The sequence below is a fragment of the Neomonachus schauinslandi genome, chromosome 16, assembly GCF_002201575.2.
Source record: "Neomonachus schauinslandi chromosome 16, ASM220157v2, whole genome shotgun sequence".
Taxonomy (NCBI): domain Eukaryota; kingdom Metazoa; phylum Chordata; class Mammalia; order Carnivora; family Phocidae; genus Neomonachus; species Neomonachus schauinslandi.
The window spans coordinates 46382052-46407810 of NC_058418.1; the positions used below are offsets into that span (position 1 = coordinate 46382052).

The 25759-nt window shown below is 61.2% G+C and overlaps 1 protein-coding gene across 1 annotated transcript in view; it reads left to right on the top strand.

Annotated features, from left to right (window-relative positions):
- The window catches only part of VAC14 (VAC14 component of PIKFYVE complex), a 100081-nt gene extending 75688 nt beyond the window's left edge, over positions 1-24393 (top strand). The window contains exons 15-19 of the mRNA XM_021703079.1: positions 14875-15049; positions 16400-16518; positions 17757-17836; positions 19160-19310; positions 23778-24393. Coding sequence (XP_021558754.1) covers positions 14875-15049; positions 16400-16518; positions 17757-17836; positions 19160-19310; positions 23778-23940 — 688 coding nt within the window. The 3' untranslated portion in view covers positions 23941-24393. The remainder of the gene's footprint in view (positions 1-14874; positions 15050-16399; positions 16519-17756; positions 17837-19159; positions 19311-23777) is intronic.
- The last annotated feature ends 1366 nt before the right edge of the window (positions 24394-25759 follow it).

Sequence of the window (25759 nt, forward strand, 5' to 3'; positions counted from 1 at the left end):
CTGCCGTGGGGACCCCGAGGGCAGGGGGCAGTGCAGAACCGGCTGCTCCGTCAGCTCCCCGCCCCTGCAGTCCCTCTGCTCTCTCTCGGGCCACTAGTGCCCGAAATAGCAGCAGCGCCACCACTCTCTGCCCCTGGTCCCCTGCTGCAGCCCAAGGTCACACTCTCGCCAGGATGGGGCTCTGGGACTGGTGTGACCAAGCGGCTTCCCCGGCGATATCTGCCCCCAGCTTGGCTCCCGGGATGAGAATCTGTCATTATGGTTCTCGGAAGGTCACAGCTTTCATTGCACCTCTGTGGGGTCAGGAGAAAATGTCAAGCCTCTTTCCACATGTTCAGTCTTCACAAGCCAGCACGATGGCAGGGCAGGAGGGTGGGGAGGGGGAAGTCCGGAGAAAGGAAGGCAGGATGGACAGACCCCAACTGGCTTGAGTGCCCAAGCGGCATGAGGTGGGGGGCCGGGGGCCACAGTGCAGCCTCACCCACAGCTGTGCCACTTCTGAAGGGCCGGGAGCCCTGGCACAGCCTCCAGGGAGGACATCTCCCTGAGGTTTCATCGTCTGAGTCCTCCTGCTCCGACTGCCCCACACACACACAATCTCCCAGTCCACCCTCTCCATCACCCTTGACTTGCCTCTGCCCTCCCACTCAGAAGGGGCATCTGGAAAGGCAGCCCTTAGCCCCTCTGTACTTCTACTGGAAGAAGGTGATTGCATGGGGCCCTAGTGACGCTATCAACAGCAGCCCAGGGAGTCCCTTCCTTGCTCTCTTTGTCCCGTCGCTTCTGCGTGGCTCTTCCTTCCTCCCAGCCCTTTCTCTCTGATCTTCTTACCATTTTCCAAGAGACTGAGCAGTGAGCCGCGGACACGCGTGGACACGCATCTCACACTGTGCGCCGCTCACACCCACGATCCTTGGCCTCCCTGGGCTGGCAGTGCAGGGCAGCTCTGCTCTGATTGAAGACAGGGGCTTCGTCTCCATTGAGACTTTCTCCTCGTGATTCTATTTCCAGAGAAAGCCTCCCCTGTAGTAGGCACTCCTGCCTGCGAGTGGAGCCAGGCCTTTTCTCCTGCTCGTATTATGCTAATCATTTCTTGCAAACAGGCAGACTTTGTAGGAGGTTTGCCTGGATTTAGATGAAACCTACGCCTTTGAAGCAAAGAGCAGTAGCTAAAAATACCATCTCCCGGCTGTTGATCCTCTCATTTGTAAAATGCATGTTTCCATTGTTAAATCAGCAAATCTGCAGCAGCCCCCACCAGGGAGAGAGAAGCTCTGCCATCTGGGCTGGAGCGGGGACACTCAGAGGAGACGCCCCCTTCCCAGCACCCTGCTCCCCGCGCCTCCTCTGAGAATCTCCACAACAGAGTCCAGAAGATCCCAAAAGAACTTCCTTCTTAGCTATTGTTCAAAAAAATATAAACCACGTAAGATAAAAATCAAAACAGTGCAGAAGATCTAGCTTAAAATGTAAAAGGCCCATCACCACCACCTCCTCCCCCAGGAGTAGCCTCTGTTTTGGTACCATGTATTTCCTTCCAAAACTCAGTCTTGCGCCTGTGAATACACAGCGTGGCCGAGTTTGGTTTTGGTTGTGGTTGTGCATTTCCAGCAGTGGATCCGGGACTCAGATGGCTCCTCAGGCTGTGTTATTTGCACCGCCAAGCACACCTCCCTCAGGATCCCGAGCGCGCTTGGTCACTGCGCTCTCAGCTCCAAGCACAGTGGCTCCGGGTCACCCTCCCTTATCAAGGGCACCACCTCACCGTGTTCAACTCCGTCGCTTGTCTCTCTGGGCATGGTGGCAGGTGCGGGGGGAGGCCTGGGTGGCCGCTCGCCTGGCCCAGCTCTGCCGCGGAGAGCCTGGTCTGTAATTGAGACCTAGGACTCCAGATGCCTGCAGACACTTTCCCCAGAGGGACTTCCATGAACACGTCCCACCTGGGGCCCTTCCCCTCCATTCATTTAATCCAATGCGGATTTCCTGGGCTGGAAAGGAACGTTCGGATGAAAAGCCCATTTCATGCATCTTGAAACTCCCTGAAAATGACTGATTACAAGAGGAATTTTCACAGCTTTCTGGCACGGGGTTGAGGAGGGTACAAATAAGAGAAACCCCCTTCGTTCTGCCATAAAGGACCGAGGGAGTCCCTTCCTTGCTCTCTTTGTCCCGTCGCTTCTGCGTGGCTCTTCCTTCCTCCCAGCCCTTTCTCTCTGATCTTCTTACCATTTTCCAAGAGACTCAGCAGTGAGGCTGCTGGATATTTGCTCTGTGACCAGCAGTGGGGTATTGCTGTTTCACTTCGCATTGTTTCCGATGCTTAGCTTCGTGCCCTGTAAGCGGGTACTCGTAAACGGCTACAGACAGCAATCTCAGTGTATAAAATTCCATAAAACCCCCCAGGCTAAAGATCTGAAGGCCAGAAAGGCAGGAGTGGCATGTGCCCAATGCAGCAGCATCCGAGACAGCCAGAGGAAGCACAGCTTGAGGCCAGCGTGGCAGGCACGGGTCTGGCCTGAGTGTTGCCCTCCTTTTCCTTCCGTTTGAACAGAGCGAGTCGGGGCTGCGCACAGCGGACTTGGGAGCCCTATGGTGGAGACCGGTGGGGAAATAGCCAAAGGCCAGGCGGAAACTTAAGAAGACCAGGCCCGGGCTCTGGGGAGATGGGGTACATCTCGAGGACAGCGGTCAGGGCTCCTTTGGGACTGCTAGTAAGATCTCCCCATTTCTACCAGAGAGTGGCATCACTGAGCTTGTGGCAGGAGCTCTGGGGAGGCAGTTTGGGGGCAGTGGTTCTCCATCCCGACTGTGAAGGCCATTAAGAATACAGATCACCACTTCCTGGAGTGGGCCTGAGCGTGGTCTTGGTGTCCCGTATGGTTTCAGGAGACAGCAGCATATAGCCAGGTTCAGGGGTCTCTTGGTAAGGCACTGTTCCTGGCTTGGAGGGCCTTCCTGGTTCTGAACAGTAATTGCAGGACCTTGTGGGTGGGCTAGGACACTGATGGGCCAAGGGGTGGTGGCACCCCACTGGGAGGTGTTAGGGGGGCAGGGCAGGACAGAGAACTGAGACTTCCACCAGCAAGCAAAATGGCAGCCCCTGGTTGGAGCCATCAGGGCACATTCAATCCCTTAGAGGAAAGTCACCACGGGAACGTGAAATAGAGGCGCATCGCTGTGCTTACCCAGGCCCACAACCACAAGGACAACCAGCCCGTTTGATGAAGAGTTTGGGAGGGGGGAGGCATTCTGACCTCAGTGTGGTGACTACATGACCAGCAGGCTGCTGGGCTCAGGTTGGGGACATGGCTTTGAGGTGAGAGGGGCAGAGTTGCAGGGAGGCCTTGGTGTCTGGGCTCAGTGCCCAGCATGGTGGAAGGGAGATGCTCACCATCTGGAAAAGTTTGTGGTCATAAAAGCAGCAGTGGGGAGTAATCCCTTGGCCTGGAACAAAGCACTAGTTTGGGAATAATGGGATGAAGCAGTAGAAAATCTGACCAGAGCAACTTGGTAACAGGAAGACATTCGGGACAAGGGGTGTCCCCAGGTCATTCCCAGGTACGAGGGAGCAACCCTGGGCGGGCTCCTCTGGCTCCTGGCACTTGTCTTACAGGCATGCCTTAGTTCTCAGAAGGTCACCCCCTAGTTTGAAGTGGAAATGGCAGAGATGTAGGGGGGCACTTTCCCTTTCCTGTTCTAAGACAGATTCTGTGTCTCTACCTGACTACTACTGCCTGTGGGTGTGTCACAAGCCATGGGGTGAAGGGTGTCCCTGCGCTGGACATCTGCATCGAGAGGAATTGGAGCTCTCAGATGGAAAGAAGAGCTGCCCTGGGGAGGAGGGGTCTGTCCTGCAGGTGACACGCTGCATGGGATGGTCTGGCAGAATGGGACAGGAACTCCAGGTCACGGGCTCTGCTCTGCCATGGGCCTGGCAGGGTGGCCTTGGACTGGTGCTTGGCTTCACTTTGGTCCTCTGTCCCGTGAGCACAGGATCCCTGAGGACCTCCGTGCGCCTGGCTGGAAGTTGGCAGGGGCGTGGATGGGCAGGCACATCCGGGGCCTGACAGCAGTTTGCCAGGCTCTCTGGGTGTTGACATTAGGGCAGTTTGCGGACACTTCATGGGCAGGGAGGCTAAGCATGTCCTTGGGAAGAAATCCTGCTTGGAAGGGTGGGAGCTCAGAGGTCTTCAAAGGGAGAGAAAGTCTCCATCCGTGATTCTCTAGTGGTTAACCCAGGGACCCTGAGACCCGTGAGGCTCAGAGCTGCTGTTTCCCTGGCCATGTGGGCCTGCATTCAGAGCCCCAGCAATCACGGTATTGAAATCCCTCCTCCCCGCTCAGACCTCAGCCACCAGCTGGCCTGGGCCCCGCACTCAGGAGCCAGGGCTCCTAGCAGAGGTTTCTGGGAAGCTGCTGATGGAGTCACCTGCGCAGAGTCACCCCCCACCCACGACCACCCCAGCCAGATCTGAGTTTGGGTTGTGGCTGTAGCGGAGCTGTGGTTGCCGTGCCCGGACTCCGGCTCCCACTCGACCGCTAGGAGAAAAAGCCATGAGAACTAAGCAGCAGCACAGTCAGCACTGTCCCGGCCAGGTGTGGCCCGTGTGGTCATTGCCTCCCACCCACCGAGGGAGCCCTGGCGTGAGGGTCAGGTGGAAGGAGCTGGTTTGCAAATAAACTTCCCGAGTCACAGGAAGGTTCTGGAGAAACTTGGGCTTCAGTCCATCAGAGGGCCCAGTGATATCTGCAGCCAAGTTACCCCCAAACCATCGGTCTTCCAGAAAGACCGTGTCTGAGCCCCTGAGCCAGCTGGGCCGTGAAACCCACGGGCTAGGTGTGGGGCCCGGCAGCAGCTCGGAGCGTGGGGGCTGGGGTGGGCCACCAGACAGGGCTTGGCAAGGCTCTCGTTTGTGCTTCGCTTTCATTCTCTGCTCAGAGGGGTGGCGGAAATAACACCTGTCCCGTGGTAAAGGGATTCAAGGTATGTGACGTGCCTGAGGAAGAGAAAGCGTTCACAAACGTGCCGTGTGTGGTCGTTACGGGGCAGGAACCTCCGTGACGGGGACCCGGCTGTTCTCGGGTGCCGTGTGTCAGTGGTTCTTGGAACCGATTGTCCTAGAGACAACAGGATTTCCTTTGGTGAGCCTTCTCTTTGTTTTCATTTGTTCTAAGTGTTCAGAAGATGAAATGCTGAGGGACTGTGGGCTTCCCTACCAAGGGTTCCAGGCCTGGAGCGGTGGCCTCCAGCTCTTACCACCTCCCCCAACTCCCAATAGCGCCTTTTCATCCAGCACCAACACAACTCAGCCGAGCCCCCAGGGTCCTCCCTGCGTGACTTGTGGTCACCCCCAGCACAGAGATCCCGCCCCTGTCCTCTGACATGCATCCAGCCATATATTTTGGGGTATCTTCACCACGTGGGATAGAAGGTGGAGCCTCTTTTCTGGGACACAAACTTGGACCTTGTCTGTAAGTCAGACACCTGCTGAGTCCCCTCAGAGGCCTCTCCTGGCAAAGTCTGAAAGCGCTTCAGCCAGAACTAGACTCTTCACAAAAACCCCCCATGCAGTGTTCAAACCCACCTGAGTCCCTTGCAGTTCCTCACGCAAGCCAAGTTCCATAGCGGAAGTAATGCAAGCCGCCTTGCTCCTCCTGGCAGTTCATCCTCTCTTCCATAAGTGTCCATCCTTGGGCCAGGCCTAATGGGGTTTCAGACACATTCCGCCTTGGGAAACATAGGTTAAGAAAGGAGACACACCCCAAGTGGATGTCGGGAGGTGAAGTTCAGGAGGGTGGGAGACCACGCAGAGCTGGAGGAAGGAGAATGTGGGGAACTAGCGCGGGTGAGGCAGGAGAAGGGTCATAGGCCCTCCCAGGGGTCCTGGTTGGGGACAACTGAACAAAGGCCTGAAGGAGGCTGGAGCGGTCCCTACAGATGCACAGTGGGCAACAGGCTTGGCCAGATTGATAAGAGCACAAGGAAAATGGGGCCGAGTCTGTCAGCTGGGCCAGGTGCAGGAGACAGCTTCTGTCCTGAGGAGCAGGCGGAACCCCTCACATGGCAGAGAGGGCCACCTGACCACCCTGGCAGTGTATGAGGCGGGGAGTCACCTCTCCTGGCTCTGCGCCGCTCTCATCTTGGTCCCTAGAGACAGCCCCAAACCTGGAGAGGGGTTGGCTCTCTCCAAGGCAGCTGAGACCATTTGGTTTTCTTAGCCACTCCCATCCAGATGAGGCCTTCGCTGGAGGTCTCCAGATGAGCCCAGCCCAGGTGTCTGTGGCCCCCCGGGAGCCTGGCCATGCTACTCTTTAATAGAGGAACAGAGCGAAGTAGATAAAAGACCCTTTTCTTCCTCTTCCCCATCATGCTGTGTCCCTCCCTCCATCCCTTTCCCCCAGCTCCCAGCAAGACCCAGAAAAACAAGTCCTTGTGCCTCCTCCCACCCCCTCCCCCCCCAAAGAAACTTTTAAAACGTATCAGACACATTGACTGCATTAAACACGATGAATTTTTAAGGCATGAGTTGGCAGGGTTACCATGGCTGCCTCTGCCCTGAGGAGCACACTGCTGAGGAGTGATTGAAATAAATAAAACAGATTTACAGTTTTCATACTTCCGGGAAGAGGAGTGTGGGGCGGGGTGGGACGGGGAGAAGTGGGGGCAGTGAAGCTCTGGAGCTTTCTGAACTTCAGATGGGAGGCCACTCCTACCTTCCCGTTCTAATGTTACTCTGACCTGAAGGCTGCTTTCTCTTTAAACTCCTAAAGGATCCCAGCTGTCGGGCAGGGGCAGAGCCAAGGCCAAGGCTGGAGGGCAAGCGGGGGTAGTGGGGGCATCAGCATGCCCTTACTTGGGGATGGGAGCCGGAGGAGAGCCCCAGGAGGGAACCAGCATGAGCGTCTTGCAAATGGCCCAGGGACCTGGGAAGGATCAGCTGACGATGACGGGGGCAGTTTCTGCCCTTGGCAGCTTTGCTGGTCTTGTTTGCAGAAGGCATAGGGAAGTGGGTCCATGGGAAGAAGTGTTACATCTTCCCCAAAGCCAGCGGGGGCTCAGTGGGAATAGTGGCCGTGGCTCTGGGCCCTTGTGTTTTCTATACTTGACATCAGGCTGCACTTGGGAAGTTAAGGTTGTGAGACTCCAGGCATCTGCCAGGACAGCCCATGTCCCCTTGGCCTTAGATCACTGAGGGGATGTGGACCCCAGCCAGTGGCCAAAGTAGAGAAGTGAGGGCCTGGTCAGTATGCAGGCATTGGGGATGGAGATGAAGGAAGGAGGCCCAGCTACAGGGAGAGGGAAGGGCTCTAAGCAGAAATGACTTGGCCCTGCCTCCAAGGACACCTGCACCAGCGGTGCCTGGAACTTGTTCCTTGCCCCAGTGGGCCTGGCCCTGAGGCCACCTTGCAGAGGTCTGTGGGGGCCACCCCTCCCGGAGCTTTCCTCAAAGGCAGCATCCAGTTCTAGCCTCAGCAAGGGAGCTAAAACCAGGCCTGCCTGCCCAGTCGCCCTCCACACCCCAGCCGAACAGTGTTGTCCACCCCTGAGCTCACCATCCCCTCCCCAGGCCACCCACCGGAGAGCCAAGCCGCAAGCCAGGCCCAGTGCAGCTGGAGGCCTGGACCTGCCTGGGCAGGACCCGGGGTGCGAGGGGTCCCTGATGCCAGAGCACGGAAGTGGAGGTGGGGCAGGGCAGCCTGTGCGGGCGGTTTAGGAGTCGCAAGCAGACCTTCCTGTATGTCTCTGGGAAGCTGTTTACTGGGCCCAGCCCAGCAGGAGGTGCTCGATGGAATCAACCATGTGGCCCACCTCCCCTGTGACACTGGCCGGCCCTGGAGGCCTCGTCCCCTTGATGGCGCAGGAGATGGGGGGGGCGTTAAAGAGCCGGGGCGCACTCCGTGAAGGCTCATTCTGACTTCTCTTCATTGAGGGGCAGTTGGCCCCGAGGGGCAAGAGCGTTGCAGCAGGAAGGGAGCGTGAATAGCAACTGGGGGAGGCTGGGGGTGGGAGGTGGGTTCTCCAGCTTCTCTCTCAACACTGGCGTCTCCTTCCACCTGAGTGCGCTGTTGTCCAGAGTCTTCTCCCCACTGGGCCAGCTATTCCGTGTCCTGTGCTGGTGGCTTTCTCGTCAACGGGGTAAGCCTTAGACTCTTGAATCCATCTGGGGCCCTTACCACATTCCTGGCCAGTAGCCTTGGGCCGAGTCACCAGCGGGGTGGGCTGTGCCCCCCAGCACCTGAAAGCCAACAGTGTTGGGCCAGCAGGTGAGGGAGGCGCTCCTGGGCCCTCCAGGCTGCGCGCTCACCCCCGGCACCCCCTCCAAGGGTCAGACACACCATCAGCTTCTGCCTTTCGTCTCTCTTTAAAAAGCCAGGCTTGTGGAAGGAGAGAAGATAGGGGAGTGGAGGGCGGCAGCCCCCAGCGAGTGTAGATTAGCTCACTGCACTTCCCCGGCCAGCCCTCAGCTCTGGCTCAGTGTCAGAACAGTCGGGGCGGGGGTAGGGGGGGGCATCAGCATGCCCTTACTTGGGGATGGGAGCCGGAGGAGAGCCCCAGGAGGGAACTAGCATGAGCGTCTTGCAAATGGCCCAGGGACCTGGGAAGGATCGGCTGACAATGAAGGGGAGGCAGTTTCTGCCCTTGGCAGCTTTGCTGGTCTTGTTTGCAGAAGGCACAGGGAAGTGGGTTCATGGGAAGAAGTGTTACATCTTCCCCAAAGCCACATGGCAGGGTTCAGATTCCCCCGAGCGCAGCATGGCAGGGAGCCAGAGCGCTTCCTCCCCGAGAAAGGTATGTGTCCATGCTGGGGACTCTGCCCTCCGGGGCCCATACCCTGGTATGGGGCCCCTGCTCCTGCAGACGGGCCTGGCCCTGGGAAGGAGCCCACTCTCCAGCTGCCCCCCTCCCCTGGGCCAGCCTTGCCCTTCCCCAGGCCCTGGGGTTCTTCTGTCCTGAAAGGAACTGCTCATCCTCCTCTTTTTACCACTCCACCACCAAAACAGGCTTCCTCAATGCTGACCCCTATCCTTCATGCCCTGCCCAGGCCCCGGATGGGGGGAGGTGGGGTCGGTGCAGGGCTGGCCGGTTGGAGAGAGGCTTCTGGAGGCAGAAGCAGCCCGCACCTTGCACCCTCAGCGGTGATGGCCTCTTCTTTCCTGCTCTGCACGTGGCCCTGATGGGGGAAGGGGGCGCAGAGCCGCTGGGCAGGTCTTATCATCCAAACCAAGCCTTGGCCTGGCCTGGTTGGTGACCTCTCCAGGTCCCTAGAGTAAGAGCAGCCTGTGGTCCCTTTCCCACTGCCAGGACAGGGTGCAGGACAGTGCCAGGCTCCCTGTCGGCCTAGTAGGGGCCAGCCTGTACCCGTGCCTGTCTCCCCGCCAAGCCTGGGCCACATGCCCTCAGAGCGTGCTTGGCCCGTCTCGAGCCACCTGCAAGGCTAGTTGATACCCTCCTCCTCCTCCCTGCTCTGGCCCACAGATCAACTGAAGCAGGGGCTGTGGGTGGGTGCCAGACCGGGGCTCCAGAGAGCATCTTCTACTGTGGGCCACCACTGAGGCCAGTGGCCATTCAGGGCCGGAGTCTGGTGCATGAGGATGCTTAGCCAGTGTTAGTGGTTGAAGGGACTGTGAGACAAAACTCACAGCAGCCTGGCAAGAGTGGTGTGGCCATTTCCAGGTGGGCCCTGCTCTAGGGTGTCTTCCCCTGGCCCTGCTGTAGACCTTGGTCTTTTGAAGTTACCCCCAAGGAAGGCACCTCTATGGGGAGGCAGTGTCCTCTCAATCCACTAGGGAAAGTGGGGGTCCCTCTCTTGGGTCAGGCCAGAGGCAGGTTGCTCCCCTGAGAGGGACCAAAGAGGACTATTCCCTCCCTGGCATGAACCCAGACCCAGAAGCAGGGGACCAGCTGTGCAGCCAAGCAGCAGGCGGCTGGAGGAGGGGGAGGCGGAGCCCACCCACGGGGCACTCTGGCCTCAGGTGAGAGGCCACCGCAGGGCACATGCATGTGGACCCCTGCCCTCCAGCCCTGAGGTGGGCCTGCGGGCTGTGACCTCCCAGACTCCCTGTAGGTTTCCCTCTGCCTCATCTCTTTGCCTTGTCCCTATTCTCCAAGCCCTTGTCTCGTGATGAATAGTACTTTAAAAATACGGGCAAATGTTTAATGCTTGCAAGCTGTGTTCATTATTGATGTTGTGCTTGAGGGCCAGGCAGGCAGCCCAAGCAGGGCCGGGGCTCAGCAGAAGTGATGACGCCGCAGCCCTGCGAGGCAGCCGTCTGCCAGGCCCCCACTGGGCGCGGACGGGCACCGGGGAGGCAGAGGAGGAGCAGGGACTCAGGTTCTGGGAATGGACTCTTCTGGGTCTGGATCCTCCCTCCGCCCCTGATCAGCTGTGTGCCTGGCAACGTGGTCCTCTCCGTGTGGAGTGATAGCCCCTGCCCCTCATGGCGTGAGGACTCAGCAAAATGCCCCGGGAGGACCCTGGGGCTGGGCCTCTGGAGACTCAAGGCCACCCGTGCAGGCCATTTCACGGGCTCGGGGTTGAGGTGAAAAGTGGGTGCCTCCCCCCGACCCTTACTACTCAGAAAGAGGAATCATCGTCCTGCTCAGGTACTCAGAGCCTTCCAGGCTGCAGCCCGGCTGACCTACCCAGATTCACCTTGCCCTGCCCCCTAAAATGCCCAGGACCCAGTGAGCCCACAGACATGAGCTGCTGTCCTTTCCGTCACCCCTTGCCCATCCCGCGAGGGCCCGTGTAACCCCCTCAGCACGGTGCCTGGCGTGTGGTAAGAGCTCCCAGTGAGCTAGCTAATACTTCATTGTTCTTGCCTTCTGGAGGCTTCGTGACCCAGCACTCTGGGAATTGTTTTCCTTCTCGCCAAAGTTCGGGTGACCTTGGGACAGGATGGCAGAGGCTGGATAAGAGGAGACGAGGTGCAGCTCCTGCCTCCAAGGGTGGCCCGGCCGCAGGGGTGGGGGGCAGAACAGCCCCTCCAGCCTCTGCCCAGCAGCCTCCTGGGGTGGGGGAGACCGCCCTGCTGAAGCAAACGTCCAGAGCACAGTGGGGCTTGAGGCCAGCTGGAGGGTGTGCGCCCCCCACCGCCGCTCCTCTCTGAGGGGCCCTTTCCTGGCTTCTCTCCCTTCCGCTCTTCCAGTGGTTTAATTAGTGGAGCTTGGGGGCGGCTCCTCGGTGCAACGTGTCGTGCCCGTGTCCTGACAGCACGCGTTCAGGGGTCTCCTGAGTTGAGCCGGCCTCCCACGGCCCCTGGGCAGGGCAGCCGGGCCCTGGATGATGAGGGCGGAAGCGTAACATCTGGGAAGCTGCTCTCTGCGGACAGGCGTGCACAACAGGCCGGGGCTGCCCGGGATGAGCAAAGGGGGTGTGCCGGAGCGGGGCGCAGGCATAGATCTGCGCCTTTGCCCAGTGTCTCCACGCGGTGACGTTCAGCAGTAGTTAGTGAGCAGCTAGCTACCCAGTGCCAGGCCCTCCTCATGAGGGTCACAGGCAGGGCCCTGCCCCTTGCAGCCCCCGTTCTGGAGGGAGAGACAGCGGGGACCCAGTAGACGAGTCTGTCACCCAGATGATCCAGGTAGTGAGAAACGCTCAGAAGGACACAGGACTTTCCTTAGCAAGGGCTGGTGGCAGGAGATGTGCACTGGACAGAGGCGTCCGCAGGGTCCAGAGTTGGAGCTCACACCTCCATGGCCAGAGGGGGCCGGCCGTGTGCGGGTCCCTCAGTAGAGCTTTCCAGGCCAGGGCAGAGGTCAGGAACAGAAGGAAAGCCCAAGGGGCCAGCATGTGGTGAGTGAAGGAGAAATCCTAAGAGCTGAGGTTAGAGAGAAGTGACCAGAAGATGCGAGATCCTAGAGACATGGTGAGGAGTTGCGGTTTGTTTAGATCCCGTGGGAAAGCTGCGGGGCGGGGCGGGGGGGGGCGTGTTCTGATGAGCACTTTTCAGGGCTTGCGCCAGTGGGCAGTCCACTGGGAGGGTGGATTGTAGGGGTGAGAGAAGCAGCAGGGAGACCAGTGAGGAGACGGCTTGGCATTGACCAGAAGAGATGGCCACCACTTGCCGGGCTGGCGGGTGCCCTGGAGGGAGAAGCCAGGGGTGCGAGGACGACTCCTTCCTTGGTTTGGGCGGAGCAGCTGGGTGGCTGGGACAGTGACACTGCTTCCTGAGATGGGAAGGCGGGGAGCCGGAGCGCTGTAGCGTGGCCCTGCCGAATTTGCAGTGCCTGTCGGGCAGCCGCCAATCTAGAGATGGCCTTGAAAACATGGCACCAGGCGCGACCGCCAAGAGAGGCAGACGAGAGAGAGAGAGCACGCGTGTGCAGGGCCACCGCCAACACGAGAGGAGGAGCGGTCTCTGAGGGAGGGGAAAGCCAGGACGGTGTGCTGTCACTGGTGGCGAGAGAAGAGCATTTCTAGAAAACTCCACCATTCCTGACCTTCTGTAGTGCCGTCAGTGTTACTGGGTTCTGAGGGACACCAGGAAGCCTTGGCACCCGCCTGTCCTCACCGGCACCACCCCCTGTGCTTACCCCTCCACACTTCCCCAGCTGTCCTCACGTGAGGGCACTACCCCCGCCCGCTGGCTGCCACAGGGCCGTGTGCCCCGTGGTCCCTGGAGAGAGCTGCCTGGCAGAGCCTCAGCTGTTGGCCTCTGTCATGGAGACGGCAGCAGCTGCAGGCGACGGGCGTTTGTGACCATTTGTCAGAATGCTCCCCTTCCTCCCTGGCCTGCCCTTCTGGAACATTTCTATCCCACGGCCCTGGAGACAGGGCTTATCCAGGGGTGGGAGGCCCAGGAGGGGACAGAAAGTACTGTCTGTGCGCTGCAGAAAGCCAAGCTCCCTCCTATGAGCTGGCTGTCACCCCCACCCACGGCACCACCGGGGTACCCAGGGAGGGTCCCGTTAGCCATAGACTGTGCACCCCCCCATGAGTTGTCCCCAGTCGTGGCAGCTCTCCTCTGAGTAGCCCCCATGATGCAGGGGATTATAATCCCCAATTAGGAGGTGAAGAAATTGTGGCCCAGAGACGCTGGGGTCACACAGCTCGTCGGAAGATCCAGGCTCTGGGTGCACACAGGTGAGCCCAGGCGCACACAGGTGAGCCCGGGCGCCACCCAGGCGATGACAGAGCCCATCCCACACCACCGTCCAGTCCCACCCCCCACCCCAACAGCCTTGTTTCCACTTCTCTGGTGCATTCTTGCCCGAGGCTGCTGGTTCCAGCTGGGCCTAGGCTGGGGATGGCCTGCCCACTGTTTGCACTTCGTGGTTTGGCCTCTCTATTACCAAATGCTCTGGGATTTTTCTGGAGCCGGGGGTGGGGAAGAATCCTCTGCTGTCTGGCCCCAAGGCATGGCTTGGGGAAGCAGGAAACCAGACCCTGATAAATGCAGAGTTTAGTACGAGTTCAGTGACCCGGGATAGCTACGTGTCCAGTATCTTGGCTCCAAATGTGGTTCATGTTGTCCGGCACACTAGACCTTTGTCCCCACAAGCCCATGTCCAAGTCTGTATACTTCCCAGGAGCAGAGATGCAGAGTCAGGCAGACAGACGTGCACCCGGATGGGAGACGGGGCAGGTTGGGGAGCTGGATGCGGAGCACCGTCAGTAGCTCAGTGGCCACACCCCAACAGGAAGGCCCCACCTGCCCACTCCTTGGCTTGGCCCTTCTCAGTTTGCAGGAGCCTTGGGATCCCTGGACTCCCGACAGGAAGGCCCACTCGTCCCCTCAAGGTTGGGCCTCCGTGGGCGCCATGGCAGAGGAGGGAGGTCAACAGGCTTCCTCCGAGCCTGTCCTTGAGACCTGCCTCTCACTGTTGACGTCATCTTGGCCCAGGGACCCTGGAAAATCTGCTTTTCTCCATTCTCTGGATTTCCTGTTTTCCTTTTTATAGAATGGAGACTCCTTTCCACAAAGCCTAAGCCTTATCCCTGCAGGACTTCCTAGAGGAGAGATGGTGGCAAGAAGTGGCCCTAACTCATCCCGTGACCTCGGTCAAGTCACCTTGCCTCACTGCACCAGAGCTTCCCTACGTGAACAGCAGAGATAAAACTCAGGGTTGTCAGAGGGGCGGTCCATCCCACAAGCACCTACTGAGCCCCTGTGGCCAGCAGGCACCACGCGCTCCAGTGGGTGGGGGGGTGGGCCAGGCACGGTCAGCACAGCTGTGAACAACACACACAGGTTCCTGAGCCCAGGGGGGCGGGCAGGGGACAGTACGTCAATGACCAGTGCGTGTGTTATTTGTCACATGAAGACCGTCTCTATCCAAAAAAGTAAAGGCGGGAAGGGCTAGGGAGTACCTCGGCACGTGGGGGACGTTGCTGTGGCACGCGGGAGATCGGGGCTTCTGTGGCAACGGTGGTAGGCAGAGGCCCACTGTTTCTTTAGAATTCCACTGTGGGGGGGCGCCTGGGTGGCTCAGATGGTTAAGCGTGTGCCTTCGGCTCAGGTCACAATCCCGGGGTCCTGGGATCGAGTCCCACATCGGGCTCCCTGCTAGGTGGGGAGCCTGCTTCTCCCTCTGCCTCTGCCTCTCTCTCTCTCTCTGACTCTCATGAATAAATAAATAAAACATTTAAAAAAAAAAAAAAGAATTCCACTGTGGGGCCTGGGGGAGGGGAGGGAGGTCAGTCCAGCCTGTGGTGCTCCAGAGTTGCTGGGCCAGAGTGAGCAGCGCTGGGAGGCTTGGGGCCAGGCCCGCTGTGAGCAGCACCCCACCGTCCCCCGCAGGCCTGAGAGCTGGGGTCCCAGGCCAAGCCCAGGAAGGAGCGGATTTCGTCAGGACACTGCAAGACCAGGGAGAGGCTTCCTAGGTTAAGCCCAGAGGTTTCTGTAACCTCCTCTCCACCTGCTTTCCAGGCAACTCTGCCTCCTGCTAAACGCTGAGAACATCTTCCACTCGATGGCAGACATCCTGCTCCAAGAGGAGGACCTCAAGTTCGCCTCCACCATGGTTCACACCCTCAACACCATCCTGCTCACCTCCACGGAGCTCTTCCAACTGAGGAACCAGCTCAAGGACCTGAAGACTCTGGTACTCCGCGTCCACGGGCTTGGGCCCCGGGTTTGGTACTGTGCACGTACGCGCGGGCGCACAGCCAGGAGGCTCCCAGGGGGAGACAGGATGGAATCTGAGATCTCCGGGTCCAGTGTAAACTGCGGACTCCCCTGGCTTGCTGCTCGGTGCCAACCAAGGCAGTAAGTTGGAGCCACTTTGCTGGGAGCCACCCGCTGCGGAGATCTCTGCCCACGGAAGGCTCTGGACTCTACTCCAGGGTCCACGTGCCCTCCCTGGGCCACCGAAGTCCATGCATTTTACACTTGTTGACACCTCACCCCCCACCCGCACACCGAGCGGATTGGCTTCTGGGACCGAGTGGCTCACGCCTGCTGGGCCATGCCGCCCTGTGTGAGTCAGGCTTCTGGGGTGTAATGTTGCCAGACGTCAGGGATTATTGCTGTCCCTACCCTTCTCCTCGGCCCTGGCCCTTCCCTCGGTCAGTTGAACACAGTTGTCTCACAAGGCCAGGGTGTCCTAAGCCAGGGTGTCACAGTGCTGCCTGGCCCAGGCTCTGGATAAGGACCCAGTGGGGCTGGTCAGAGAGAGCAGGGGGCTGCTCACTGTTCTGCCATCCTGCTATGGGGGGACACCAGTCAAGGGCCGAGCTTCCGAGGGCCTCTGGAAGTGGTGGTGGTTTCATTCCCCAATGTGGGCTGTGATCTCCCCCGCCCGACCCCTCCCCCGCTCAGACCCTGCCTCTGCTCTCTCTCAGGGAGTCTCAAGGACATCCAAGCCTGCTTCAGGGCATCTGGGGCCAGGCAGCTCAGACTGATCCAGGCCACACCTCTGCCTTCTTCCTGTGGTTCTTCCCAGACAAGCGCAGAGGACTTAGGAATTTTCCTCAGGGCACGGGCTCCCTGGGTGTGGGCTCAGCTCCTGGGCGGGTTCCTGAGCACCAGGTGGGCTGCCGAGGAGGGAGGAGCTGTGGCGTCTCAGAATGAGACAGGATGCTGGCCGAGGAGAGCCCAAGCCCTGAGGAAGCCTCCTCCCTGCCCAGAGCCCCGCCCTCCCAGCCCCACGGGCTCCGGGACCACGGCGTTCTGGAGAGGACGATTACGGTTGCCGAGGATAGGCTCACGCCTGACCAGGCCCTCACAGCCACCACCACGTGGCTCTGTGGGACTGGGGGTGATGACAGGGTCTGAGGAGCTGTCAGCGTTTCCTTTGTGACGGCTTGTGCCCAGCGGGGCTGCCAAACACAGCCCCGGGTGCTGAGCTGGCCCCCCAGCACCCCGCAAGGGCCCCTGGAGCTCAGGCCCCTTGTGGATCCCGCGTGGGAAGGAGTGGGGGCTGTGTCAACTGCTCATACCTCTTCCCCATCAGGAGAGCCAGAACCTCTTCTGCTGCCTGTACCGCTCCTGGTGCCACAACCCCGTCACAACGGTGTCCCTGTGCTTCCTCACCCAGAACTACCGGCACGCCTACGATCTCATCCAGAAGTTGTATCCTTCCCGTCCAGCCGCTGAGGGACAGTGGGGCGGGGGGGCGAGTGCTCCCTTTCCGCCCCAGGTGGTGGGCCCAACTGCCACACTCCCGCCCCATCCCCCTGCTGGGCCTCCAGGCCTCGTGACCTCAGGACCTTGGAGGGCGCCGAGAGGTGTGTATTGGAGAGGTGCTGTTGGCAGCAGACAGGGTCATCTGGATCTCAGGGCGGGGAGCTGCCCTGGCGGAACCTTGTAAGCCAGGGATCGAGGCTGAGGGGTGCTGATGGGGCCATGTAGGTGAGGGCGCCCCAGAGCGGGGGCAGGGAGAGGCCCCGGGAATCGGGAAGGCACATGGACTGCAGTGGGTGGACCTAGGTGTGAGGCCTGCGGGCTTGAGGTCTGGTGTTCGCAGCATTGCTGGTGAGGAGCTCAGGGACCTTGTGGGGCCACAGAGCCAGAGGGAGCCCAGGTTGGCAGTGACAGAGGGGAGAAGCAGGCGGGGTGAGAGGCCTGAGCCAGAGACAAGACCCACAGCACGCCTCAGGGCCTGTGAAAGGCATCCAGGGGCTGATTGGTCACAGTCCTTAGAACACTGAAGCAAACCAGCTTCCTCTGTGAATGCCTGGCATGTGACCCTGGATCAAAGAGCTACTTAGGATGCAAAATGGGCCTCCTTTCCTGATGGGACCAGGAGTTGGGGGTAAGGAGAGAGGGGCCCTGAGGTTCCTCTGTGGAGGCTCAGTGTAGCCTTGCCTCGCTCCCTGAGAGGTGCCTGCTCTTCTTCTACAACCTAGATTTGCTTTCCTCGGCACACACTTGCCGAAGCCCTGACCTTGGCCCTCCTGACAGGTGTCCACCCAGGCAGGAACCGGGACCTTTCCGGCTCAGCCTCCCCCTGCTCCCTTCCCCTCCCCCCGCCCCCAGGCTGCAGGGCTGAGATAAGAGCCTTTCAGAGCCAGGAGGGCGCAGAGGAGAGAGCCCCGGAGCAGAAGCGGAGTGCCCCGCACGGGGACACCTGTGCCATTTTTCCTTTAGAGGGACAGAGAGGCGAAGAGGCAGATAGGCTGATGTCCTCTGTGTACCTTCGTGCCTAGCCAGAGCAGGTTCTGCTTCTGAAGCCAGGGCCCCGGGGGGAAGAACACGTGTTCCCAGCCCCTGGGTCCCAGCTCCCTGGTTGCCCCCACCCCAACAGAGGCCCCCCACAGAGACGGGCTGGCGTGGCCCAGTGGTCAGACTTTCCTTGACCACCCACCCAGCGGGGACCTGGAGGTCACGGTGGATTTCCTCACGGAGGTGGATAAACTTGTGCAGCTGATCGAGTGCCCCATCTTCACATGTAAGAGCCCAGCTTCCGGCCACTCTACCCTGCCTCTGGGAGGGGGCGGGGAGCACACACACACACACACACACCCCGGGGGTGTTTCCTAGAACGTCAAGAACGGAAGGCTGGGAATGACAGGGCTGAGGGGTCCAGTCCAGTGGGACTGGGATGGGTGGCATCAGGACGGACGCCCAAAGGTGGGTCTTGTGGACACAGGCCGGTGGGTGGCAACCTCCCCCCCCCGAAGGTGAATAACATCCCTGCCAGGGGGACCAGAGCAACTGGCCCAGAGCTGTTTCCAGCCCCCCTGCAAGCCCGGGCTCTCAGAAGCTGTGGGGCCCCGTGGACCCACCTGCAGGGGCTTCTCTGTGCCCGGGAGCCACGGCCTCCTGTCTGCAAGGCAGAGTTGGCGTTTGCTGGGAGCGGCTGGGCAGGAGTTGCTGGATCGTAACATCCAGGCTGAATGTGCAGAAGTGGCCGCGGGCTGGGGCGAGCACAGCTCTTGGCGCCTCCGCACCTACAGTGCTTGCTCTCCAGAGCAGGCAGCCCGCTGAATAAAACTCCGGCGCTTACAGTAAGGTCGGGAAGCAGGGAGGCAGCCCTGCCGGTGGCCTCCTTCCTGCCCAGCTGGTCGGCCTGGCCCCCTGCTCTCTGGCAGCACCTCTGACCCACCCGAGCCTCTGCACGCAGCCAGGCTCCACGGTGTTAGGGGCCCAGGAGGGAGACCCTGTTCCCAGCACAGTGCATCGAAGCCTGTCCCACGTGGTCCCCTGGCCTGACATCTCACTTCCCCAAGGGCCTCCTGGGGCAGCCAGGCACACCCTCTCCTGAGGTCAGATCCAACCTGACCCTGGAGAAGCCACAGGTGCCCACTGACTAGGCCCAGGGCTTTGTGGGGGTGACCACAGCAGATTCACCCCGGTCCTGCTCAGCACCCATCCCAACTGAGGTGGCTTTCCGAAAGCCCCTACCAACGCTCCTGAGCTTGGCGTGTGTGCAGCCCCGCACACAAGCGCTTTTCCGTCCCGCGCTCCCTGAAAGCTGTCCTGAGCCGGTCTTTCCCGCCCGCTCACCCTGTTTCTAGCCCTCTCGTGCTGGCACATGCCGAGCAGCCCGGGGGGGTCTGTTACGCTCCAGGCCCCGGGGCCCCCTCCTTAGCAGGCTGCGGTGAGCCTAGGAACTCGGGGCCCGGCAGCAGCCTGGTGCGCGTCAGGCCGAGGGCCCTCTCAGGACAGACGGGCAGCAGGAAAGAGGCCTGATGTCGCGGGGACAGCTGAGGCGCCGCTAGCGGGGTGGGGGGGTGCTGACCCCTGCCCTCTGGCCTCCGCCCTCCCGCAGATCTGCGCCTGCAGCTCCTGGACGTGAGGAACAACCCATACCTGATCAAGGCCCTCTACGGCCTGCTCATGCTGCTGCCGCAGTGCAGCGCCTTCCAGCTGCTCTCGCACCGGCTGCAGTGCGTGCCCAAGCCCGAGCTGCTCCAGGCCGGGTGAGTGCCTCCGGGGGGCGGGGGTGCCCGGAGGGGTCTCCCTCGCCTCGGAATCACGTGCCTCTGGCACTGCGGACACGGGCCGCCCCACCACCACTGGCCCTCGGGCGTCGCGGCGCACCGGGTCGGGGGCTTCTGGGAGTGTTTACAAGGTGGCGGGGTCTAGCGATGGCTTCCGCAAGCAGTCAGGGTTGAGTTAATCAAAAATAAGAGGGCATTGCCACAGTCACCCAGACAGATGCCCCTGGAGAGAAACTGCGGGCAGAGGTGGAGGAGGAGTCACGTCCTAGGTCCTAGGTCAGAGACGGCGCCCAGTCCTGCGCAGATAGGCGTGAGAGCCAGGCCTCAGGTGGCCCTCCCCTCCATCTATGGCAGAGGTTCCAACCTGGAACTCAGAGAGACCCCCAGGCTCACTGGGACCTTCCCAAGCCCGTCCCGGGTCGGGCGAGAGGCAGGGTGCATCCATGGCTACCCTGCTTGAGTCCTGCCCGTGGGAAGAGCAGGTCCCGGGCACACCTCCACCACGAGTCCCAGCATGGTAGCCTCCGGGCAGGAGGGCTGCGGCCCCAGGGCGGGGTGGTGGGGGAGGGGGGGTCCAGCCAGGCTCCCACCCCAAACCCACTGCTGGCCCGGCCCCCAGAGCCTGTTGGGCTGTGTCTATATTTGGTAACCCTTGGAGGCTTTGCCTCATCCACAGGCATTTGGCATCCGAGATGGAAAATTTCACTTGTCAGGTCGCCATGGAAACAAGCAGAGCCACTGAGAAGATTTACGCTGAATGGAGCGCACCCAGCTTGCATCAGATGCCCTGTGTGTCTAGAATTCCCTCCCAGGCTGTTGGAGCCACTTGGCAGGCCTGGCACCTCACTCCCGCGAAGGGCCTCGGGCTTGGGCCCTTGGGACTGATGCAGGCAGGACTTGAAATGGGCCTGCCTGACACTCAAGGCCCCGGACCCAAGCCCCTGTGCCCTCCATAGCACTGGGTTTAGGCTCCCACCACCCCTCCCATCCGGCTTGGCCTCTCCAGAGGCTGGGTGGGGGCCACCTGACAGGTTGTCTACCCTAGGCCGGCTGGAGGGGCTGGAGCCCCCAGCAGGTGTGGCCCCCAGGCCAAGGCCCGGCTCCTGCCTACTCCACCCCTTTTCCCAGACAGCAGTGCTCTCAGCGGCAGAGCTAGGCACTGTCCCAGCTGCTCATAGTGATGCCCAGGTAGTCCCCAGGGGAGCAAGGAGTTGGGCTCGCCCTTGGATTCCCTTAGCCTGAATACCTCCAGCTTCTGGGACTCAGAGGCCCTGAAGCCACACCGTAGCCTCCCTGGCCTGGCCTCTGCACCAGCCTTGCCAATGTCCAGTAGGTGTTAGGGTCACCCTGGCAGGCAATTAGGAGGAAGGGTGCAGCTGGAGAAGTGAGGAGGCGGAGGCAGGAAGGGCTACTTCCCTGTGACCTTTGGTTCTGGTCCCCACCCCCACCCCCAACCAGCCTGCCTTCTTGAAGGAGGCCTCTGGGCCAGGCCACAGACCCTGTGCTGCTAAGGGCCATCCCCCTGCCAGAGCTCTGCCCAAGACGTCTCCTTGGAGGGTGGGGGGCGTGGATGTAAAGCTCCTGCAGGCTCCAGGCCCAGGTACAAGTTTGTAGAGGGAAGTTGAGGAAAAAGGGTTCTCCCTGAGCTTCCTATGGTCAGAGTCAAGGGAGTCTTGGGCCAAGGGGTTGAGACCTCTGGGTCTCAGTGAGCAGGTCACAGGCCTGGACTAGGATCTGGTCCAAGCTCAGCTAAGGATTTGCTCTGTGACCTCAGATCCCTCTTTTGGCTCTCGATTTCTTCATTAGTAAATGAGCCTTTGGGCTAAATGGATGCTTGAGGCTCTCCCCAGCCTTCAAGGCCCCGGGTGCCCAGCTTTGCAGGGACTCAGGAAGAGCCGACACAGATAGGGGCAGGGAGACATTGGGTGGGGATGGGGCCCCAGGAACAGCTGGGGGAGGGGTCAGATTGCAAGCTTGGGCACAGAGGGACAGCTCACGCCCTGGAGAGGGAGATGGGGACAGTCTCAGCCCTGGGAGGGGCAGGCAGCTGGAAGACAGCTTTGGGTTGCCTGTCTAACAGGCCTGCAAGCTGGGAACAGCTGGCGGGGGGGGGGTCTGCACCCCTCACCCATCCCTCATTCCATGTGCTTCAGGCGCCAGCAGGCCTAGGACACCCTGGCCCCGCTCAGGCTTCCACGCCACTCCCCAGACACCATCTCTGTGAGGCAGGAGGGATCCTCTGAAGCAAACGCTGGTGACAGGTGCACGGGTGGGGCAGCAGCAGAGAGGGCCGGCTTCGGGTTCTGGAATCCCATCTCTGTTGCTGGTGGGGTGTCCCCCAGCCACGGACTGCCTGTGGGGTGTCGTAAACAGAACATGAAGGGCTGGAGCAGCAAGAGGAGCCCCGGCCTGCATGCTCGTTGTGGGGGGGGGAGCACGCTCCTCCCCACTCGAAAGACTTCAGGCCAGGAGGGGTCCAGGGGAGGCCGAGCCACTGAAGGCCCCAGAGAGTACAAGGTGTGGCCACTCCTCCCCGCCCCCACACACTCCCTGGGCCACGTCCGTGCAGATCGCCCGGGCTTGCTGCTGCTGCTGGCGTCTCCACAGACACCCCTCATCTCGGTGCTACTCGGGACCTAACGCCTGGCCTGCCATTAGTGTCGAGGGCCACAGCGTACAGACCCACGCACGCCCAGCGACGTACTGCAGTGTCCTGTCTGGGCGCGCGTTTCCAGGCCCACAGGTCTCTCCCGCATCTCAGCCCGCTGCCCCGGGGCAGCACCTGGCCGCTCCCTGGCTAGAGCTCTAAGCTGTAGGGTGTCCCTCGGCATCCCCAGAAGCCCAGGTTACTCTCTCGGGGCGGTGGCACCTGGACCACAGAGCTACTGTGACAGGGAGGCCCCTTCCCCGTTCCCAGGGGAGCTGAATACCGCGGCCAGAGTTCAGAATGCTGCCCCCAGTCTGGCCCTCCTAGAGCCGGCCCCACTTGGCTCCTGGCCCAGGAAAGCCAACGGCCAAGCCACCGTGCAAGGTGCCTTCCAGTGGTGCATCTTCAGGAAGGGAACACACTGAGTAGGGGTGCAGGGGGCCGCCTCCGAGCTCCAGCTCCATCCTGACCACCGGAAGGGTTCCCACCGCCCCTGGTCCTGCCCCAGCAGCCAGGTGAATGGTCAGAGATGCCTCTCAGGGGCCAAGCTCATTGGTGGGGGTTTCCATCGCTTCCCGCAAAGTGGACTGAGCCACGGATGTACGGGCAGGCCTCGAGCTGCTGGGCCCTGGCTGGTCTCGCCTCAGAGGGACAGAGTTGTAGCCACCGTGGCTGCCCCTCAGGCTGGGGCTGGGCACAGGCTAAGCTCTGGCGTGTTGAATCTGAAGGAATCCTCACAACCACCCCATGGGGCGGCTCCTGTGGCGGTCCCTCTTGACAGATAAGGAAACAGCCACGGGTCCAAGCTCAGATGGCTAGGAAGTGGTCGTATTACAGTTGGATCCACGCTTGTCTAGCTCCTGTGCTCAGCTGTTGTGCCCCAATATTGGGGTCTCTCCATGAACTCAGGGGGTCCAAGGATTCTCACGAACAGCCCACAGCCTTCATGGGACCCCCTTACCAGGGCCACGAGGCCTCAGGGGCTAGAAGCAAATACTTCTCCAGCCCACGCAGATCTGTTTCCTAAGCCAGTGAGGTTCAACTGAGAGAGGAGCAGACTTTCATGAGATTCTCTGGAGGGGTGGTTAGAAACAGGGCAGGGCCCCAGGGGATCTAGTCCCTGGGGCAAGCTGAGCAGGGCTACTACCCTGCACAACTCGGGAGCATCGGGCACAACCTGTGCAGCTGTACAGAGCAGCTGGGGAGTGGTGGTAACAGGAATTAAAGGAACCGTCAGCATGCCCAGTGGTGAAACCAGCTCTCCTTCCCAGGGGCAGGGAGTGACCCACCTGGACCCCAGCACTCAAAATTCAATGTCCTGACAAGCTGAAGGCCCAGGAGAGACTCTTCAGCAGTAGACAATCCCTGTTGTCTGCAGTCCTGCCCCAGAGAAAGGGCCAGGCTGCCTCCTCCCCCTTCTCCCTGGACCCTGTTCCAGGCCCCAGCTGGCTTCCTGGCTGGCTGCTAGCCCTGGCTTTCACCCCAAAGGGAGCCAGTCGTAAACAGGAAATGCTTCCCGATGCGATGCCTGTCGTGGGCCCCATCGCCAGCCCACAGACTGAAGACCATGTCCAAGCAGCAGTGTTGACTGGTCCCAGCCACTGAAGGGGAGGGGATGTTCTCGGGGCTCCCCTACTTTGGGGCTGACCGTTGGGCCAGGGGTACCGGGCCTGAGGCAGACAGACTCCCCAAGGTTGAGCTCCGTGAGCTTGTGGGCCTGCCCTGACCCCCTGGTGCCGCCTGCCCCCCAGCTCCCTCCCGTGTGTGCCGAGACTGATGCTGAGCCCTTCCTTCCCCAGAGACAGTCCGCCGGCAGCCCCCAAGTCACAGAAAGCAGATTCCCCCAGCATCGACTACGCAGAGCTGCTGCAGCACTTCGAGAAGGTCCAGAAGAAGCACCTGGAAGTGAGGCACCAGCGGAGCGGGCGCGGGGATCACCTGGACCGGAGGGTTGTCCTCTGACAGGCCTGGCATGGAGAAGGGCCCAAGGAGTGGCCCCATGGAGCGTTCAGGGTCTTCAGGCCCCCTCCCTGAGGAGCTCAAAGACCTGCCTCGAGGGCAGGGGCTGGGCCTGGCCACCAGCGCGGGGTGGGGGCGCAGAGGCCGTCCACCCAAGCTCTTCTCATAGCCCAGCCCCCCCCCCCCCCGGCCCCCAGTGCTGTCAGCTGCACCCTGGCCTTCAGACAGAGCTGGCTTCCCACCAGGGTGGGGCCAAAGCCCCAGACACCACCCACTCTCTGGAACCGGTCTCTTTCTGATACCCTCTTGTCGAAGAGCTTGTGCTCTCGGGCCCACCAGAGCTCCGCTCTGTGCTGACGTGCGTACATAGGAGTACGTGTACCTGTCTGCGGACAGGGGCCAGCACGGAAGTCCGTGTGAATGACACGCTCCCTGCCCCAATAAAGAAATGACGGAAAACCCTCCGCCGCACCTGCTTGCTCCTTCCCACTGGCACCTGCTCTCTGCCTGCCTGATGCCCACAGCTGCTCCGGGACCCTGTGGCCCGTCCTGGAGCGCTGCACGTGGCGGCCCCAGGGAGGGCTGGCTGCCCCTGGAGAGGCTGGTCCCTGCACAGTCCCCTGAAGGGTGTGTTCTGGGTCCCAGCTCTCACCGCTAGGACCCACCCCTTCCTGGAGACCGCCAAGCACTGGCCTGGCCTGAAACCCGGAACCCTACCTTCCCAGGCACCTAATCTGACTTTTCCACCCAGATATCCCCAGGGTAATGGGCCATATCCCCATTGAACAGATGAACCAGACCTTGAGTTTCTGAATGAAAGGGCACTTGCTGCAGGCTGCACATAGCTGGAAATGGAAGGGAAGGCCCAGACCAGCGCAGGGACAGAGGAGGTGTCCTAGGTGCCCGCCTTGATTTGGCTAAATAAGCCTCATTAACACACCGGTAGGCCAGAGTCCACCTGACTCCAGGCTTTGGGAAGCCTCTGACTGGCCTAATGAGCTCCCAGGTGGTTCTCATGATGGCCCCGGGAGTGGGGGAGAATGAGTTCGTGTGAGCGTTTCCCCAGGGCCCCGCATCGCTCAGGGAGGGTGGGTTTCCCTCCCTGGAGTCTCCAGGACGACAGGCTGTGCACGCCGGTCGTCCACGTGAACACGCGTGCGTCCCCACACACGTGTACCCAGGCGTCGGGGACTGCGGACGGCAGCCCACCTGTGCCCAGCTGGTCTGACGCCGGCCCCCACTGCCCAGTAAGCAGGTTGCCCGACCGGGTCACGACACCCCAAAAGAGCCCGGCCCCCCACCCCCAATGCCAGTGACTTCGGCACCGCTTGGAAAAGCAACCAAAGAGCTTCTGGAGGGCTGTCCAGACTTGTCCTTGCCTGGGATGGAAGGTCCCAAGGTGGGCGTCGTGTATCGCGCCCGCGGGACGCCCCCGGAGGAGCCCAGCCCGTCGCCCGTCCGCTAAAAGCGCGGGAAGACCCCGGCCCGAGACCACAGGCTGGAAGGGGTGCCGAGCCCCTTCCCTGGGGTGGGGGGGTCAGACACGCAACCACCGGTCCCCACCCGCCAGGCAGCCCGGCTGGCCCCGCCCCAGCACCGCCCCCGGCCCAAGGCGGCAGCGCCCGAGCCCGCCGGCCCCGCTCGCCCGGCCAGTCTGGCTGCGCCCGGGCTCGGATTTCAAAGCCGGGCTCCGGCGCTGAATGGGCCTGCGCCCGGCCGGCCTTCCCTACAAGCCCCCGCCCCCCACCCCCGCCGTGGTCCTCCCTCCGCCGCACCCACGTGACGCCCGAGCCGCGGCGGCTCGGATTACCGCCGCCGCTCC